The following is a 14,146-nucleotide window of genomic DNA, read 5'->3' as shown; positions in this document are numbered from 1 at the left end:
CAGACTGGTTCTAAATAAGACCACCTAGCTCTAAAAAACTGTGGATGACATCTGGATTTGCGCAAACGATGCGCATATTCGAGCTCTCTACCTAACATCCTTCGTCTACAAAGCAAAATGGCGACTGCCACAGATTTAGCACCGTGACAGTTCGACCGAAATTATGCAACTCTTCAGTGTTTTCAAAATAGACCTGAAACGTCTATAACTACACGACCTTGCCTGTTTGGATCTTAATTTTGAATTTAATGATAGAATTGGTTGGTAAATTGTTGTTGTAGTCTTGCTGCAGTGTAACGTTACTGTAAAACAAGGATGCATGTTGCAGTGTCTTGCTAGCAGATATCTAGCTAGCTAATGCAAGGTTAGCTAGCTATAGACCTTAGATTACATTGCTAGTCCTAATAACATAGTCATTATTTTACAGTGAAGGTCGCCCCTGCAATAGTACAGATGGCACCAGTGTAATTGTGTAAACTGACCTGGGCTTATGTATTTATTCATGTTCCAGACCATGGCCCTTCACAGACTATCCTTCAGATTACGACAAACGGTGAGTCCATGGTGCAAGATCCCATGACATTCATAGCTTTTTTATTTGATTTAACTAGGCAAGTCAGTTAAGAACAAATTCTTATTTACAATGACGGTCTACCAAAAGGCAAAAAGGCCTCCTGCGGGGACGGCGGCTGGGATTTAAAAAAAAGAAATATATAGGACAAAACACACATCACGACGAGAGACAACACTACACAAAGAGAGACCTAAGAAAACAACATAGCAACACATGACAACACAGCATGGTAGCAACACAACATGGTAGCAGCACAAAACATGGTACAAACATTTTTGGGCACAGACAACAGCACAAATTGTCAAGAAGGTAGAGACAACAATACATCACACAAAGCAGCTACAACTGTCGGTTAGTGTCTATGATTGAGTATTAGAATGAAGAGAGCTTGAGGCTTGCACTAATACTCCCTTATACCTAATTGTTATGTGCTGACTCAACTCTCATTTCTATTACACATAAGTCATTGGACGAAGGTGTCTTCTGTATGGGGATGTTTAGTTAAGAGCCCCAACGCTCGGTCTGAACATTAACATGCATCGCTTCCTTATCTTTCATATCAGTGAGAAACAATAAAAAAAATATACAGTACCAGTCAAAAGTTTGGACACACCTACTCATTCCAGGGTTTTTATTTATTTTTACTATTTTCTCAATTGTAGAATAATAGTGAAGACATCAAACAAATGAAAAGCTCAAAGCTCTGCACACTTGCCATTCTCTCAACCAGCTTCATGACATAGTCACCTGGAATGCATTTCAATCGGGAGGTGTACCTTGGTAAAAGTTTATTTGTGGAATTTCTTTCCTTAATGCGTTTGAGCCAATCAGTTGTGTTGTGACAAGGCAGGGGTGGTATACTGAAGATAACCCTATTTGGTAAAAGACCAAGTCGAATTGCTGCAAAGAAACCACTACTAAAGGACACCAATAAGAAGAAGAGACTTGCTTGGGCCAAGAAACATGAGCAATGGACATTAGACTGGTAGAAATCTGTCCTTTTTGTCTGATGAGTCCAAATTTGAGATGTTTTGTTGCATCCGCCATGTCTTTGTGAGATGCAGAGTAGGTGAACGGATGATCTCCGCATGTGGTTCCCACCGTGAAGTATGGAGGTGATGGTGTGGGGGTGCTTTGCTGGTGACACTGTCGGTGATTTATTTTGAATTCAAGGCACACTTAACCAGCATGGCTACCACAGCATTATGCAGAGATACGCCATCCCATCTGGTTTGGGCTTAGTGGGACTGTCATTTGTTTTTTAACAGGACAATGACCCAACACACCTTCAGGTTGTGTAAGGGCTATTTGACCAAGAAGGAGAGTGATAGAGTGCTGCATCAGATGACCTGGCCAAAACACAATCACCTGGCCTCAACCCAATTAAGATGGTTTGGGATGTTGACCACAGAGTGAAGGAAAATCAGCCAACAAGTGCTCAGCATATGTGGGAACTCCTTCAAGACTGTTGGAAAAGCATTCCAGGTGAAGCTGTTTAAGAGAATGCCTAGAGTGTGCAAAGCTGTCATCAAGGAAAAGGGTGGCTACTTTGAAGAATCTCAAATATAAAATATAATTTAACACCTTTTTTGGTTACTACATGGTTCCATGTGTTATTTCATAGTTTTGATGTCTTCACTATCATTCTACAATGTAGAAAATAGTGAAAATAAAGAGCCTTGAATGAGTAATCGTGTCTAAACTTTTGACTTGTACTACGTGTGTGTGTATATATATATATATATATATACACTGCTCAAAAAAATAAAGGGAACACTTAAACAACACAATGTAACTCCAAGTCAATCACACTTCTGTGAAATCAAACTGTCCACTTAGGAAGCAACACTGATTGACAATAAATTTCACATGCTGTTGTGCAAATGGAATAGACAACAGGTGGAAATTATAGGCAATTAGCAAGACACCCCCAATAAAGGAGTGGTTCTGCAGGTGGTGACCACAGACCACTTCTCAGTTCCTATGCTTCCTGGCTGATGTTTTGGTCACTTTTGAATGCTGGCGGTGCTTTCACTCTAGTGGTAGCATGAGACGGAGTCTACAGCCCACACAAGTGGCTCAGGTAGTGCAGCTCATCCAGGATGGCACATCAATGCGAGCTGTGGCAAGAAGGTTTGTTGTGTCTGTCAGCGTAGTGTCCAGAGCATGGAGGCGCTACCAGGAGACAGGCCAGTACATCAGGAGACGTGGAGGAGGCCGTAGGAGACCAACAACCCAGCAGCAGGACCGCTACCTCCGCCTTTGTGCAAGGAGGAGCACTGCCAGAGCCCTGCAAAATGACCTCCAGCAGGCCAGAAATGTGCATGTGTCTGCTCAAACGGTCAGAAACAGACTCCATGAGGGTGGTATGAGGGCCCGACGTCCACAGGTGGGGGTTGTGCTTACAGCCCAACACCGTGCAGGACGTTTGGCATTTGCCAGAGAACACCAAGATTGGCAAATTCGCCACTGGCGCCCTGTGCTCTTCACAGATGAAAGCAGGTTCACACTGAGCACATGTGACAGAGTCAGGAGACGCCGTGGAGAACGTTCTGCTGCCTGCAACATCCTCCAGCATGACCGGTTTGGAGGTGGGTCAGTCATGGTGTGGGGTGGCATTTCTTTGGGGGGCCGCACAGCCCTCCATGTGCTCGCCAGAGGTAGCCTGACTTCCATTAGGTACCGAGATGAGATCCTCAGACCCCTTGTGAGACCATATGCTGGTGCGGTTGGCCCTGGGTTCCTCCTAATGCAAGACAATGCTAGACCTCATGTGGCTGGAGTGTGTCAGCAGTTCCTGCAAGAGGAAGGCATTGATGCTATGGACTGGCCCGCCCGTTCCCCAGACCTGAATCCAATTGAGCACATCTGGGACATCATGTCTCGCTCCATCCACCAACACCACGTTGCACCACAGACTGTCCAGGAGTTGGCGGATGCTTTAGTCCAGGTCTGGGAGGAGATCCCTCAGGAGACCATCCGCCACCTCATCAGGAGCATGCCCAGGCGTCGTAGGGAGGTCATACAGGCACGTGGAGGCCACACACACTACTGAGCCTCATTTTGACTTGTTTTAAGGACATTACATCAAAGTTGGATCAGCCTGTAGTGTGGTTTTCCACTTTAATTTTGAGTGTGACTCCATATCCAGACCTCCATGGGTTGATAAATTTGATTTCCATTGATAATTTGTGTGATTTTGTTGTCAGCACATTCAACTATGTAAAGAAAAAAGTATTTAATAAGAATATTTCATTCATTCATATCTAGGATGTGTTATTTTAGTGTTCCCTTTATTTTTTTGAGCAGTATATATATATACACTGCTCAAAAAAATAAAGGGAACACTTAAACAACACAATGTAACTCCAAGTCAATCACACTTCTGTGATATCAAACTGTCCACTTAGGAAGCAACACTGATTGACAATAAATTTCACGTGCTGTTGTGCAAATGGAATAGACAAAAGGTGGAAATTATAGGCAATTAGTAAGACACCCCCAAAAAAGGAATGGTTCTGCAGGTGGTGACCACAGACCACTTCTCAGTTCCTATGCTTCCTGGCTGATGTTTTGGTCACTTTTGAATGCTGGCGGTGCTCTCACTCTAGTGGTAGCATGAGACGAAGTCTACAACCCACACAAGTGGCTCAGGTAGTGCAGCTCATCCAGGATGGCACATCAATGCGAGCTGTGGCAAGAAGGTTTGCTGTGTCTGTCAGCGTAGTGTCCAGAGCATGGAGGCGCTACCAGGAGACAGGCCAGTACATCAGGAGACGTGCAGGAGGCCGTAGGAGGGCAACAACCCAGCAGCAGGACCGCTACCTCCGCCTTTGTGCAAAGAGTAGCACTGCCAGAGCCCTGCAAAATGACCTCCAGCAGGCCACAAATGTGCATCTGCTCACTATCTCCCTCACTAACTTTAAGCACCAGCTATCAGAGCAGATCACTGCACCTGTACATAGCCCATCTGTAAATAGCCCATCCAGCTACCTCATCCCCCATACTGTTATTTATTTTGCTCCTTTGCACACCAGTATCTCTACTTGCATACTCATCTTCTACACATCTATCACTCCAGTGTTTAATTGCTAAATTGTAATTATTTCGCCACTATGGCCTATTTATTGCCTTACCTCCCTTATCCTACCTCATTTGCACACACTGTATATATACTTTTTTCTATTGTATTATTGACTACATGTTTGTTCATTCCACGTGTAACTCTGTTGTTTGTGTCGCACTGCTTGGCTTTATCTTGGCCAGGTCGCAGTTGAAAATGAGAACTTCTTCTCAACTAGCCTAACTCGTTAAATAAAGGTGAAATAACATTTAAAAAACAATATACAGTAGTGGAGGTCGCTGAGGGGAGGATGGTTCATAATAATGACTGGAAAGGAGCTAATGGAATGGCATCAAACACCTGGAAGCCATGTTTTATGTATTTGATACCATTGATACCATTCCACTTATTACGCTCCAGCCATTACCACGAGCCTGTCCTCCCCAATTAAGGTGCCACCATCCTCCTGTGGTGTACAGTATGTGTGTAATTTGCATTTGTTAAATTCTTTTGATGTGATATAAAAGTTGAGGGCTTTATTTTTCTAGTATCGCATTTGAGAATCGATTGGCGTTTAGATAGAGGTTTTGGCTGCCAGAGCCAGTCTGAAAATAACATAAGGTCCTTGGACCTTAAGGAGTAACGGTGGTGTTAGGCTCCTTAAGAGTACATCTTGAGCTAGTGCTAGCTATGAATATTTATTACCATTTAAGATGCATTGGGTTGTCAGATTCCATGTGATCAATGCATTTTGAAAAGTATACAGTACATGTCTTTCTGGAGATGTGCTGGTACTAGTAAAAATGTGTTTTGTGCTTCACCACTGTACTGTAGTTCCTTCTAACGGTCCTAAATTCTAGAACACTGCTGTGCTTAGGCGTACACGTTTTGGACTATGATAGACGCTCAACATATACACCCGCCCCTTACCTGTGGAATGTGATGATGTCACGGACAGGTAGCGCAGGTGCGGCTGCTCCATGGCAGTGGGTGTGGCCAGCAGCAGGAGGCGGTTGGCATGGAGACGAGACCGGAGACATTCTCCATCTTCAGAACACAGGAGAACGACCCGGTAGGTGGAAGAATCAATCACACTTTATTCTGTAGCATGTGGTAGTACGTGTGGAGGGTACTGATGTTTCATCTCTCTCTGTCCCCAGGCCTGTCAGTCAGAACAGCACCTAGGGCAGTACTACACTGTGCCCCCCTCCCACTTCCACACTGTCTTCCCCCATGGCCTGCCTCCACGATACCAACAACAGGTATTGTGTGTGTGTGTGTGTGTGTGTGTGTGTGTGTGTGTGTGTGTGTGTGTGTATATTACAGTATGACTGACTGTCTGTAACCATGTCCAGGTGAAGACGTTTAACGAGGGCTGTGTGATGGTGAGGCAGCCAGCTCTGGAGCTGATATCTCACCTGAAGAGAGCCGACTACAGCAAGCCAACCCTGCGCTACCTACTCTGTATCCTACCCTACCTAATACACCTGATCACACCTCAATGTACCTTTACACATTTAATATAGTCGTGGCCAACATTTTTGAGAATGTGTCATGAGAATTCTGTTCTCGATGTTCATAAACCAATTAAATTAAACTACTCAGTCTGCTAATCAGGATTTGTAAGATACTGATTGAAATGAAACAGAGGCCCAGCTAAAATAGTCAATAAGGTTAATTCACGGGCGCGCTGGTTAGTTGTACAAAACCATTCATTTTATACTGGCTTCTCACGCACACACATTCACACTAACATACGCACACACATTCACACTAACATTAGCACACAATGTCCAGCTACCCAGCCGACAAAGATTAGGGGACTCCGTGAGACATACTCCCCATCCTCCCTCAAGATAGGGAGACCCTGGGAAGTACTCTGTGGCCCCAGTCAAGGTCGGCACCGAATATCTTGCTCAGACAGTCTGGTTTTAAGATACTATTATAGACACATCGTACAGATATATTGTACAGATATATTGTTATACTCTAATTCTGACTAAGAACTACACATTTAGTGATTATAATTTTATACCTTTGAATCAATTCCATACAATTATATGGTTTCAGGGTGGAATATTCTAATCATTCAATTAACAGATAAATCCCATTAACAGAATGACACAGATTAATTTCCACGAAGTTTGCTGCTTCAGTGTCTTTAGATATTTTTGTCAGATGTTACTATGGAATACTGAAGTATAATTACAAGCATTTCATAAGTGTCAAAGGCTTTTATTGACAATTTTTATTTTTTATTTTATTTTACCGTTATTTTACCAGGTAAGTTGACTGAGAACACATTCTCATTTGCAGCAACGACCTGGGGAATAGTTACAGGGGAGAGGAGGGGGATGAATGAGCCAATTGTAAATTACCAGAAGTTAATGCAAAGAGACAATATTTGTAATGTTGACCCTTCTTTTTCAAGACCTCTGCAATCCACCCTGGCATGCTGTCAATTAACTTCTGGGCCACATCCTGACTGATGGCAGCACATTCTTGCATAATCAATGCTTGGAGTTTGTCAGAATTTGTGGATTTTTGTTTGTCCACCTGCCTCTTGAGGATTGACCACTGCCTCTTGTCCACTGCCTCTTGAGGATGGGATTAAGGTCTGGGGAGTTTCCTGGCCATGGACCCAAAATATCAATGTTTTGTTTGTAGGAGTACAATTACACACATGGATAACATAGAAATATAAAAGATAGCTGGACATTGGAGTAACGAGCCACATGTTGACATAGATCATGAGACCGTGGTAATGGAAATCTACTGGGGGACGTTCTGACCCTCTGACCCTTGTAGATTCTCCATTGTGTTGACAGATTGCCCAGACATGTTGGTGCCAGGGTGCTTTGACACACTAGATTTATAGTCTATTCATTCCACTAAAGAAAAACATACATACCAGAGAAATATGCCTATAAGCAATTGGATACCCTAGGGATAGCGGGGACAGAACAAAGAGTGCATTGATTTAGTGGTGAAGGGAAGGACACAGAGTATGTTGACACTAAGATAGAGGGTCTGACCACCATTATAAACTGATTGAAGGCAGATGGTGGTGAATGACTTCATAGGGGACGGACAATACTATGTGGGTATAAATATAAAGGACTGGACTTCTGAGAGGGTGTGTTCCGTGGGACTTCAGAGATGGTTATACTATTGTAAATAAAAGCATGTTTTGATTTCACAAGTTCTGATAAAGCGTTATATTTCTGAGATGATTTTCCACGACATGTTCCCCGAGCCACTTAGTTATCACTTTTGCCTTGTGGCAAGGCAAACTGTTCCTGGATGGTTGGGAGAAGTTGCTCTCTGAGGATGTGTTGGTACCATTCTTTATTCATGGCTGTGTTCTTAGGCAAAATTGTGAGTGAGCCCACTCCCTTGGCTGAGAAGCAACCCCACACATGAATGGTCACAGGATGCTTTACTGTTGGCATGACACAGGACTGATGGTAGCGCTCACCTTGTCTTCCCTGGACAAGCTTTTTTTCCGTATGTCCCAAGCAATCGGAAAGGGGATTCATCAGAGAAAATGACTTTACCCCAGTCCTCAGCAGTCCAATCCCTGTACCTTTTGCAGAATATCAGTCTGCCGATGTTTTTCCTGAAGAGAAGTGGCGTTTAGATAGAGGTTTACAAATAAAATCATTAAAGCGCATTTACAAAATAAATCCATTGCTGCCCTTCTTGACACCAGGCCATCCTCCAAAAGTCTTCGCCTCACTGTGCGTGCAGATGCACTCACACCTGCCTGCTGCCATTCCTGAGCAAGCTCTGTATTGGTGGTGCCCCGATCCCGCAGCTGAATCAACTTTAGGAGACGGTTTGCATGCTGGACTTTCTTGGGCGCACTGAAGCCTTCTTCACAACAATTGAACCGCTCTCCTTGAAGTTCTTGATGATCCGATAAATGGTTGATTTAGGTGCAATCTTACTGGCAGCAATATCCTTGCCTGTGAAGCCCTTTTTGTGCAAAGCAATGATGACGGCACGTGTTTTCTTGCAGGTAAGCATGGTTGACAGAAGAAGAACAATGATTCCAAGCACCACCCTCTTTTTGAAGCTTCCAGTCTGTTATTCAAACTCAATCAGCATGACAGAGTGATCTCCAGCCTTGTCCTCGTCAACACTCACACCTGTGTTAACGAGAGAATCACAAACATGTCAGCTGGTCCTTTTGTGGCAGGGCTGAAATGCAGTGGAAATGTTTTTTGGGGGATTCAGTTCATTTGCATGGCAAAGAGGGACTTTGCAATGAATTGCAATTCATTTGATCCCTCTTCATAACATTCTGGAGTACATGCAAATTGCCATCATACAAACTGAGGCAGCAAACTTTTGTGGAAATTAATATTTGTCATTCTCAAAACTTTTGGCCACGACTGTACACACAGTCATCCCCGTACCTCTCTATGACCAGTGTTGTCTACCTGTGTTGTGTTGAATTATGTTGGTGTTGACCTTGACTGGTTGTGTAGATGGGGTGAAGGGCAGTGGGAAGACCATGTCTCTCTGTCATACTGTCCACTACTGCTCCACACAGGGATGGCTAGTACTACACATACCAGATGGTGAGTAACACACACACACCCCAACATGGCATACACACAGACACACAAAATAATGATGATAATAATGATTGTGATAATAATCTCCTCTCTATAGCCCACCTGTGGGTGAAGAACTGTAAGGAGTTGTTGCCCTCCTCCTACCACACCTCCCGCTTTGACCAGCCAATACAGGCCTCCAACTGGCTACGCAACTTCAGAACCACCAATGAACACTTCCTCTCCAAGGTAGCTCCTCCTCCTCAGATAGATAGTGGGCGCCAGGTACAGTGCCAGTCAAAAGTTTGTACACACAGAGTGCAAAGCTGTCATCAAGGCAAAGGGTGGCTACTTGGAATAATCAAAAATATTTTCTGATTTGTTTAACACTTTTTGGGTTACTACATGATTCCATATGTTATTACATAGTTTTCATGTCTACACTATTATTCTACAATGTGGAAAATACACCTACTGGAATGAGTATGTGTGTCCAGACCTTTGACTGGGACTGTACGTGTTGCCTGTAGGAACAAATCTAGGATCAGTTTACCATACCCTAATCCTAACATTATAAGTAAGATACAGGGCCTTCAGAAAGTATTCACACACTTTGACTTTTTCAACATTTTGTTGTTACAAAGCAGGATTAAAATGTATTTAATTGTTGTTTTTTGTCAACGATCTACACAAGTTCTCAAAGTGGAAGAAACATTCAAACATTTTAATTAATGGAAAATAAAAACGTAATATTTTGAGATGATACATGTCAATCACCTTTGGCAGCAATTACAGCTGTGAGTCTTTCTGGGTAAGTCTCAGAGCTTTGCACACCTGGATTGTACAATATTTGCCTATTCTTTTTTTTTCTTTTTTTATTGTCAAGCTCTGTGAAGTTGATCGTTGCTAGACAGCCATTTTCAAGTATTGCCATAGATTTTCAAGCTGATTGTAAGTCAACACTATAACTAGGCCAACATTCAATGTCATCTTGGTAAGCAATTCCAGTGTATATTTGGCTTAGTTTGTTTCCCAGTGTCTTTCTTTTTATCCTAAAAAATTCCAGAGGCCTTGCCGATGACGAGCATACCCATAACATGATGCAGCCACCACCATTCTTGAAAATATGACATGATACTCAGTGATGTGTTTGTTGTTTTGGATTTACCCCAAACATAACGCTTTGTATTCAGGACAAAAAGTTAATATCATACCACATTTTTTCCAGTATTACTTTAGTGCCTTATTGCAAACAGGATGGCTTTCTTCTTTTCACTCTATCAATTATGTTAGTATTGTGAAATAACTACAATGTTGATCCATCCTCCTTATCTCTTATCACAGCCTTTAAACTCAAACTTTTTTTAAATCACGATTCGCCTCATGGTGAAATCCCTGAGCGGTTCCTGCCTCTCCGGAAACTACGTTAGGATTGCCGCCTGTATCGTGGCGAAGTGGGTTTAATTTTACCCTTTGGATGGTGCATCAATAATAGCTCCACCATACTCAAAGGGATATTCAATGTCTGTTTCTTATTTGTATTTTTACCCAACTACCAATAGGTGCCCTTTGTGAACCATAGGAAAAGCTCCCTGGCCTTTGGTTGAATCTGTGCTTGAAATTCATTGCTTGACTTAGGAACCTTACTGATACTTGTGTGTGTGGGGTACAGAGATGTCATTTTGAATACTATTGCACACAGTTGTTAAGCATATTTTTACTCCTTGAGGCATCCTGTATTTGTGACTGTCTCCCCTTGTTGTTTTAGATCAAGTTGAGGCAGCGGTACGTGTGGACTAAGAGGGAGAGCACTGAGGAGGGACGGCTACTAGGGGAGCTGGTGGACATGGTGAGTCCAGTGTCAACGTGCCCTTTATTAAGGCGTCAGCATCCTTCAGTTTGGCCGAACTTGGCTAGGCGACCCGAACCAGTGTGCTCGCATGCTCCCTTAAAAGACCTTCACTTGAAAAATGAGAAAGTGTTAGTAGTGCTGTTTGTCCATTTTTGAGATGCCGTAGTCAGAATGAATCTAAAATAACTTCATCTGTTATGACGTTTTTGCCAAGGAGATCTTAGTCATGCAATTTTATATCTAAGATGTATTGTGCAGTATTTTTCAATGACAAAATGTGCATGAAAACAAGTAATCTCTTGTTGAATGACAACAAAGACTTTATTGCAGAATCCCTACTGTTGACCAATCACCAACCAAGGGGCGTAGACTTCAGCTACCGACTTCGGCTTGCCTCCAGAAAATAATGAACACAAACATCACAATGTCGTCATAATATATGCACAAACTGTTCCCACCTGTTTTGGCTGGGAATCATGCGGACGCCTTGCATCTGGGCTCCAGTTCTGCAACATAATTGGTTCAGTGCACTTCTCTTAAGAATCTCATACCACGTATCATTGTTAAGCTGTGTTTTTTTCACCCCAGGGAGTGTCTCGTGTGAAGAGCAGCAGTGATGTGGTGGGGGCGGTTCTAAAGGAGCTGCGGCTACAGGCTGGGGGGACAGAGGGGGGCTTCAGGCTGGCTGTGGCTGTTGATGGAGTCAACGGTCTCTGGGGAAGGACCACGCTCAAGAAGGAGGACAAGAGCCCTGTACTTATACACCTATACATTCATTCACCTCTCACTGTGGATCTATAAAAAATATATGTTGGTTTCTATTGCTTCCATTTTTGTGTCTTTGTAATTTCTGTGTAAAGGTTGCTTACATGACTGACCTATCTCTCTCTCCCCTCCATTTCATCCTCTTTTCCTGTCACTTTTCCCTTCTCTCTACTTTTTCTATATCCTCTCTTCTCCTGTCTGTCAGGTGGCTCCAGAGGAGTTGACGTTGGTTCATAACTTGAGGAAGATGATCAACAATGACTGGGTGAGAACTGCATGGAGTGGTTATCCTCTATGTCTAATAGACATTAGAGAATTACATGATTGTGATTTACACCACCACCCCTATCTCTCTCTGTCCCTCTCCTCAGTGTGGAGGGGCGATCATCGCCACTCTGTCTCAGACAGGGTCTCTCTACGCTCCAAGCTCTGCCTACCTGCCCCAGGAGCTGCTGGGAGAGGTCAGGGGTCATGATTACATCCTGGTTAATGTTGTATGTCCAGTCCAAAAATGACCTCTAACCCCTGGTGTCTATTGATCTGGGCTAAGGGGCGGGAATGATCTAGATGTTATTGGACAAGACCCTTCTGACGTGTTTACATGCATCATGTTTCATGTTATTGTATGACCAGTCAAATAGAAACAGAAGTTCACCTATAAAAACTTCTATCCTCATCCTCTGTGTTCCTCCTACAGGAGGGCTTTGACAGCATGGACCCGTTTGTCCCAGTACCAGTCCCCCTCTACAGTGAGAAGGAGTTTGAGAGCTGTTACCTCTACTACCTGGACCGCCACTGGCTACAACACCCACACAGTAAGAGCTATTCACTTTCACCACTGGCACTGTTTGTGATGGTTTAGATTGTGACATGTTGAACTGATTGAGAGATTTCTCTCTCTCCGTCAGGTCAGACAGAGGAAGGAAAGAAAGAACTGATCTTCCTCAGCAACAGAAACCCTTCTGTACTGGAGAGACTGTGTGCCTTCCTGTAACATCACACATGGGCCCACACCCTCCCACTCACACACACCCATAATCATGGACAAACCATAGAGATAGATAGAGGACTCATCTTTATATCTGTGCCTTTACAGCGTCTGTGACAGCATGGGCAGCACCATTGAGGCTACAACCCATAGGAATCCCCACTCAGTTGACTACTTTGAAATTGCGGAAGCATGGTGGAAGCACTCGATGGTGCTGCCCACGCAGAATCAAGGCCACTAGCGGCCTCTATCATTTTCTATGGGACAAACGCCAATACAGACTCACACATAACTGCAATGTTATAATCCATGTATATGTGTGTATCCCTCCATAAATGATTCTGGTGTGATGCATGATAGTGTATAGTGTCTTTTTCATAATAAAAATGTACATGAAAAACAGTCAGATCTCATGTTCTCTTATATGAGCCAATAAAGCTATTCTCCATGAAAAGTTACTAGGGATGTTTGTCTTGAATATAGAGAGTATCTGGCACAATGTGCAGAATTACAACACAAACCACTACTTTAAAAGTCAACACATTTTTATTTTACCAAATCAAAGGGTTAAAAAGCATCAAGGCTTTTGAATACACATTTTAGTGGTAGATATAGACAGGTATGATAAAGTGAAGATGTTACTCTGCCTCATTACTAGTGTCTTCACGAGACCTCCAGACCACATTTCTGGGACTGTAAGAGCACTAGACCACATTTCTGGGACTGTAGAGCACCAGACCACATTTCTGGGACTGTAGAGCACCAGACCACATTTCTGGGACTGTAGAGCTCCAGACCACATTTCTGGGACTGTAGAGCACCAGACCACATTTCTGGGACTGTAGAGCACCAGACCACATTTCTGGGACTAGAGCACTAGACCACATTTCTGGGACTGTAGAGCTCCAGACCACATTTCTGGGACTGTAGAGCTCCAGACCACATTTCTGGGACTGTAGAGCACCATACCACATTTCTGGGACTGTAGAGCACCATACCACATTTCTGGGACTGTAGAGCACCAGACCAAATTTCTGGGACTGTAGAGCACCAGACCACATTTCTGGGACTGTAGAGCACCAGACCACATTTCTGGGACTAGAGCACCGGGGCACCTTCGTCAGTGAGGGTGAGTTGACCTCTTTGTGCATTGTTGGGTGGCCTGTGTGGTGTAGATCAGGGTTTCCCAAACTCGGTCCTGGGGCCGTTCATCTTTGGTTTACTGCGTTTATTTACTGTTAATGTAACTAGCCTAAATATAGATTGTGTCATGCCTTTATTCATCTGATATTTTGTTTACTACTCCTACTAGTTGGTACCACTGTTTCTTTGTTTTGTTCTG

General features: G+C 43.4%; 1 protein-coding gene across 2 annotated transcripts; it reads left to right on the top strand.

Annotated features, from left to right (window-relative positions):
* Positions 1-104: 104 nt before the first annotated feature.
* On the top strand, positions 105-13,206 carry LOC129842333 (28S ribosomal protein S29, mitochondrial-like). 2 transcript variants are annotated; one of them, XM_055910843.1, is made up of 13 exons: positions 105-260; positions 512-553; positions 5,596-5,709; positions 5,798-5,899; positions 5,993-6,101; positions 9,131-9,223; positions 9,318-9,448; positions 10,968-11,048; positions 11,640-11,804; positions 12,022-12,081; positions 12,188-12,277; positions 12,514-12,631; positions 12,725-13,206. In XM_055910843.1, exons 1-13 carry the CDS (start codon positions 249-251, stop codon positions 12,808-12,810), a joined length of 1,203 nt encoding a protein of 400 aa, XP_055766818.1. In that variant the 5' UTR covers positions 105-248; the 3' UTR covers positions 12,811-13,206. The 2 variants fall into 2 exon arrangements, with proteins under 2 accessions (XP_055766818.1, XP_055766817.1); XM_055910842.1 differs by lacking the exon at positions 105-260 and having other exon boundaries at positions 295-553.
* The last annotated feature ends 940 nt before the right edge of the window (positions 13,207-14,146 follow it).

This window comes from Salvelinus fontinalis, unplaced genomic scaffold (assembly GCF_029448725.1).
Source record: "Salvelinus fontinalis isolate EN_2023a unplaced genomic scaffold, ASM2944872v1 scaffold_0033, whole genome shotgun sequence".
NCBI lineage: Eukaryota > Metazoa > Chordata > Actinopteri > Salmoniformes > Salmonidae > Salvelinus > Salvelinus fontinalis.
The sequence above is the reverse complement of the archived record's forward strand: the minus strand, read 5'-3'. Positions and strand labels throughout refer to the sequence as shown.

Bases quoted from the DNA above. Each gene is read 5' to 3' on its own strand.
- LOC129842333 (XM_055910842.1), top strand. From the start codon at position 491: ATGTATTTATTCATGTTCCAGACCATGGCCCTTCACAGACTATCCTTC. The intron at 5,710-5,797 runs GTAGGTGGAAGA...CTCTGTCCCCAG, and splicing joins GAACACAGGAGAACGACCCG to GCCTGTCAGTCAGAACAGCA. The intron at 6,102-9,130 runs GTATCCTACCCT...CTGGTTGTGTAG, and splicing joins AACCCTGCGCTACCTACTCT to ATGGGGTGAAGGGCAGTGGG.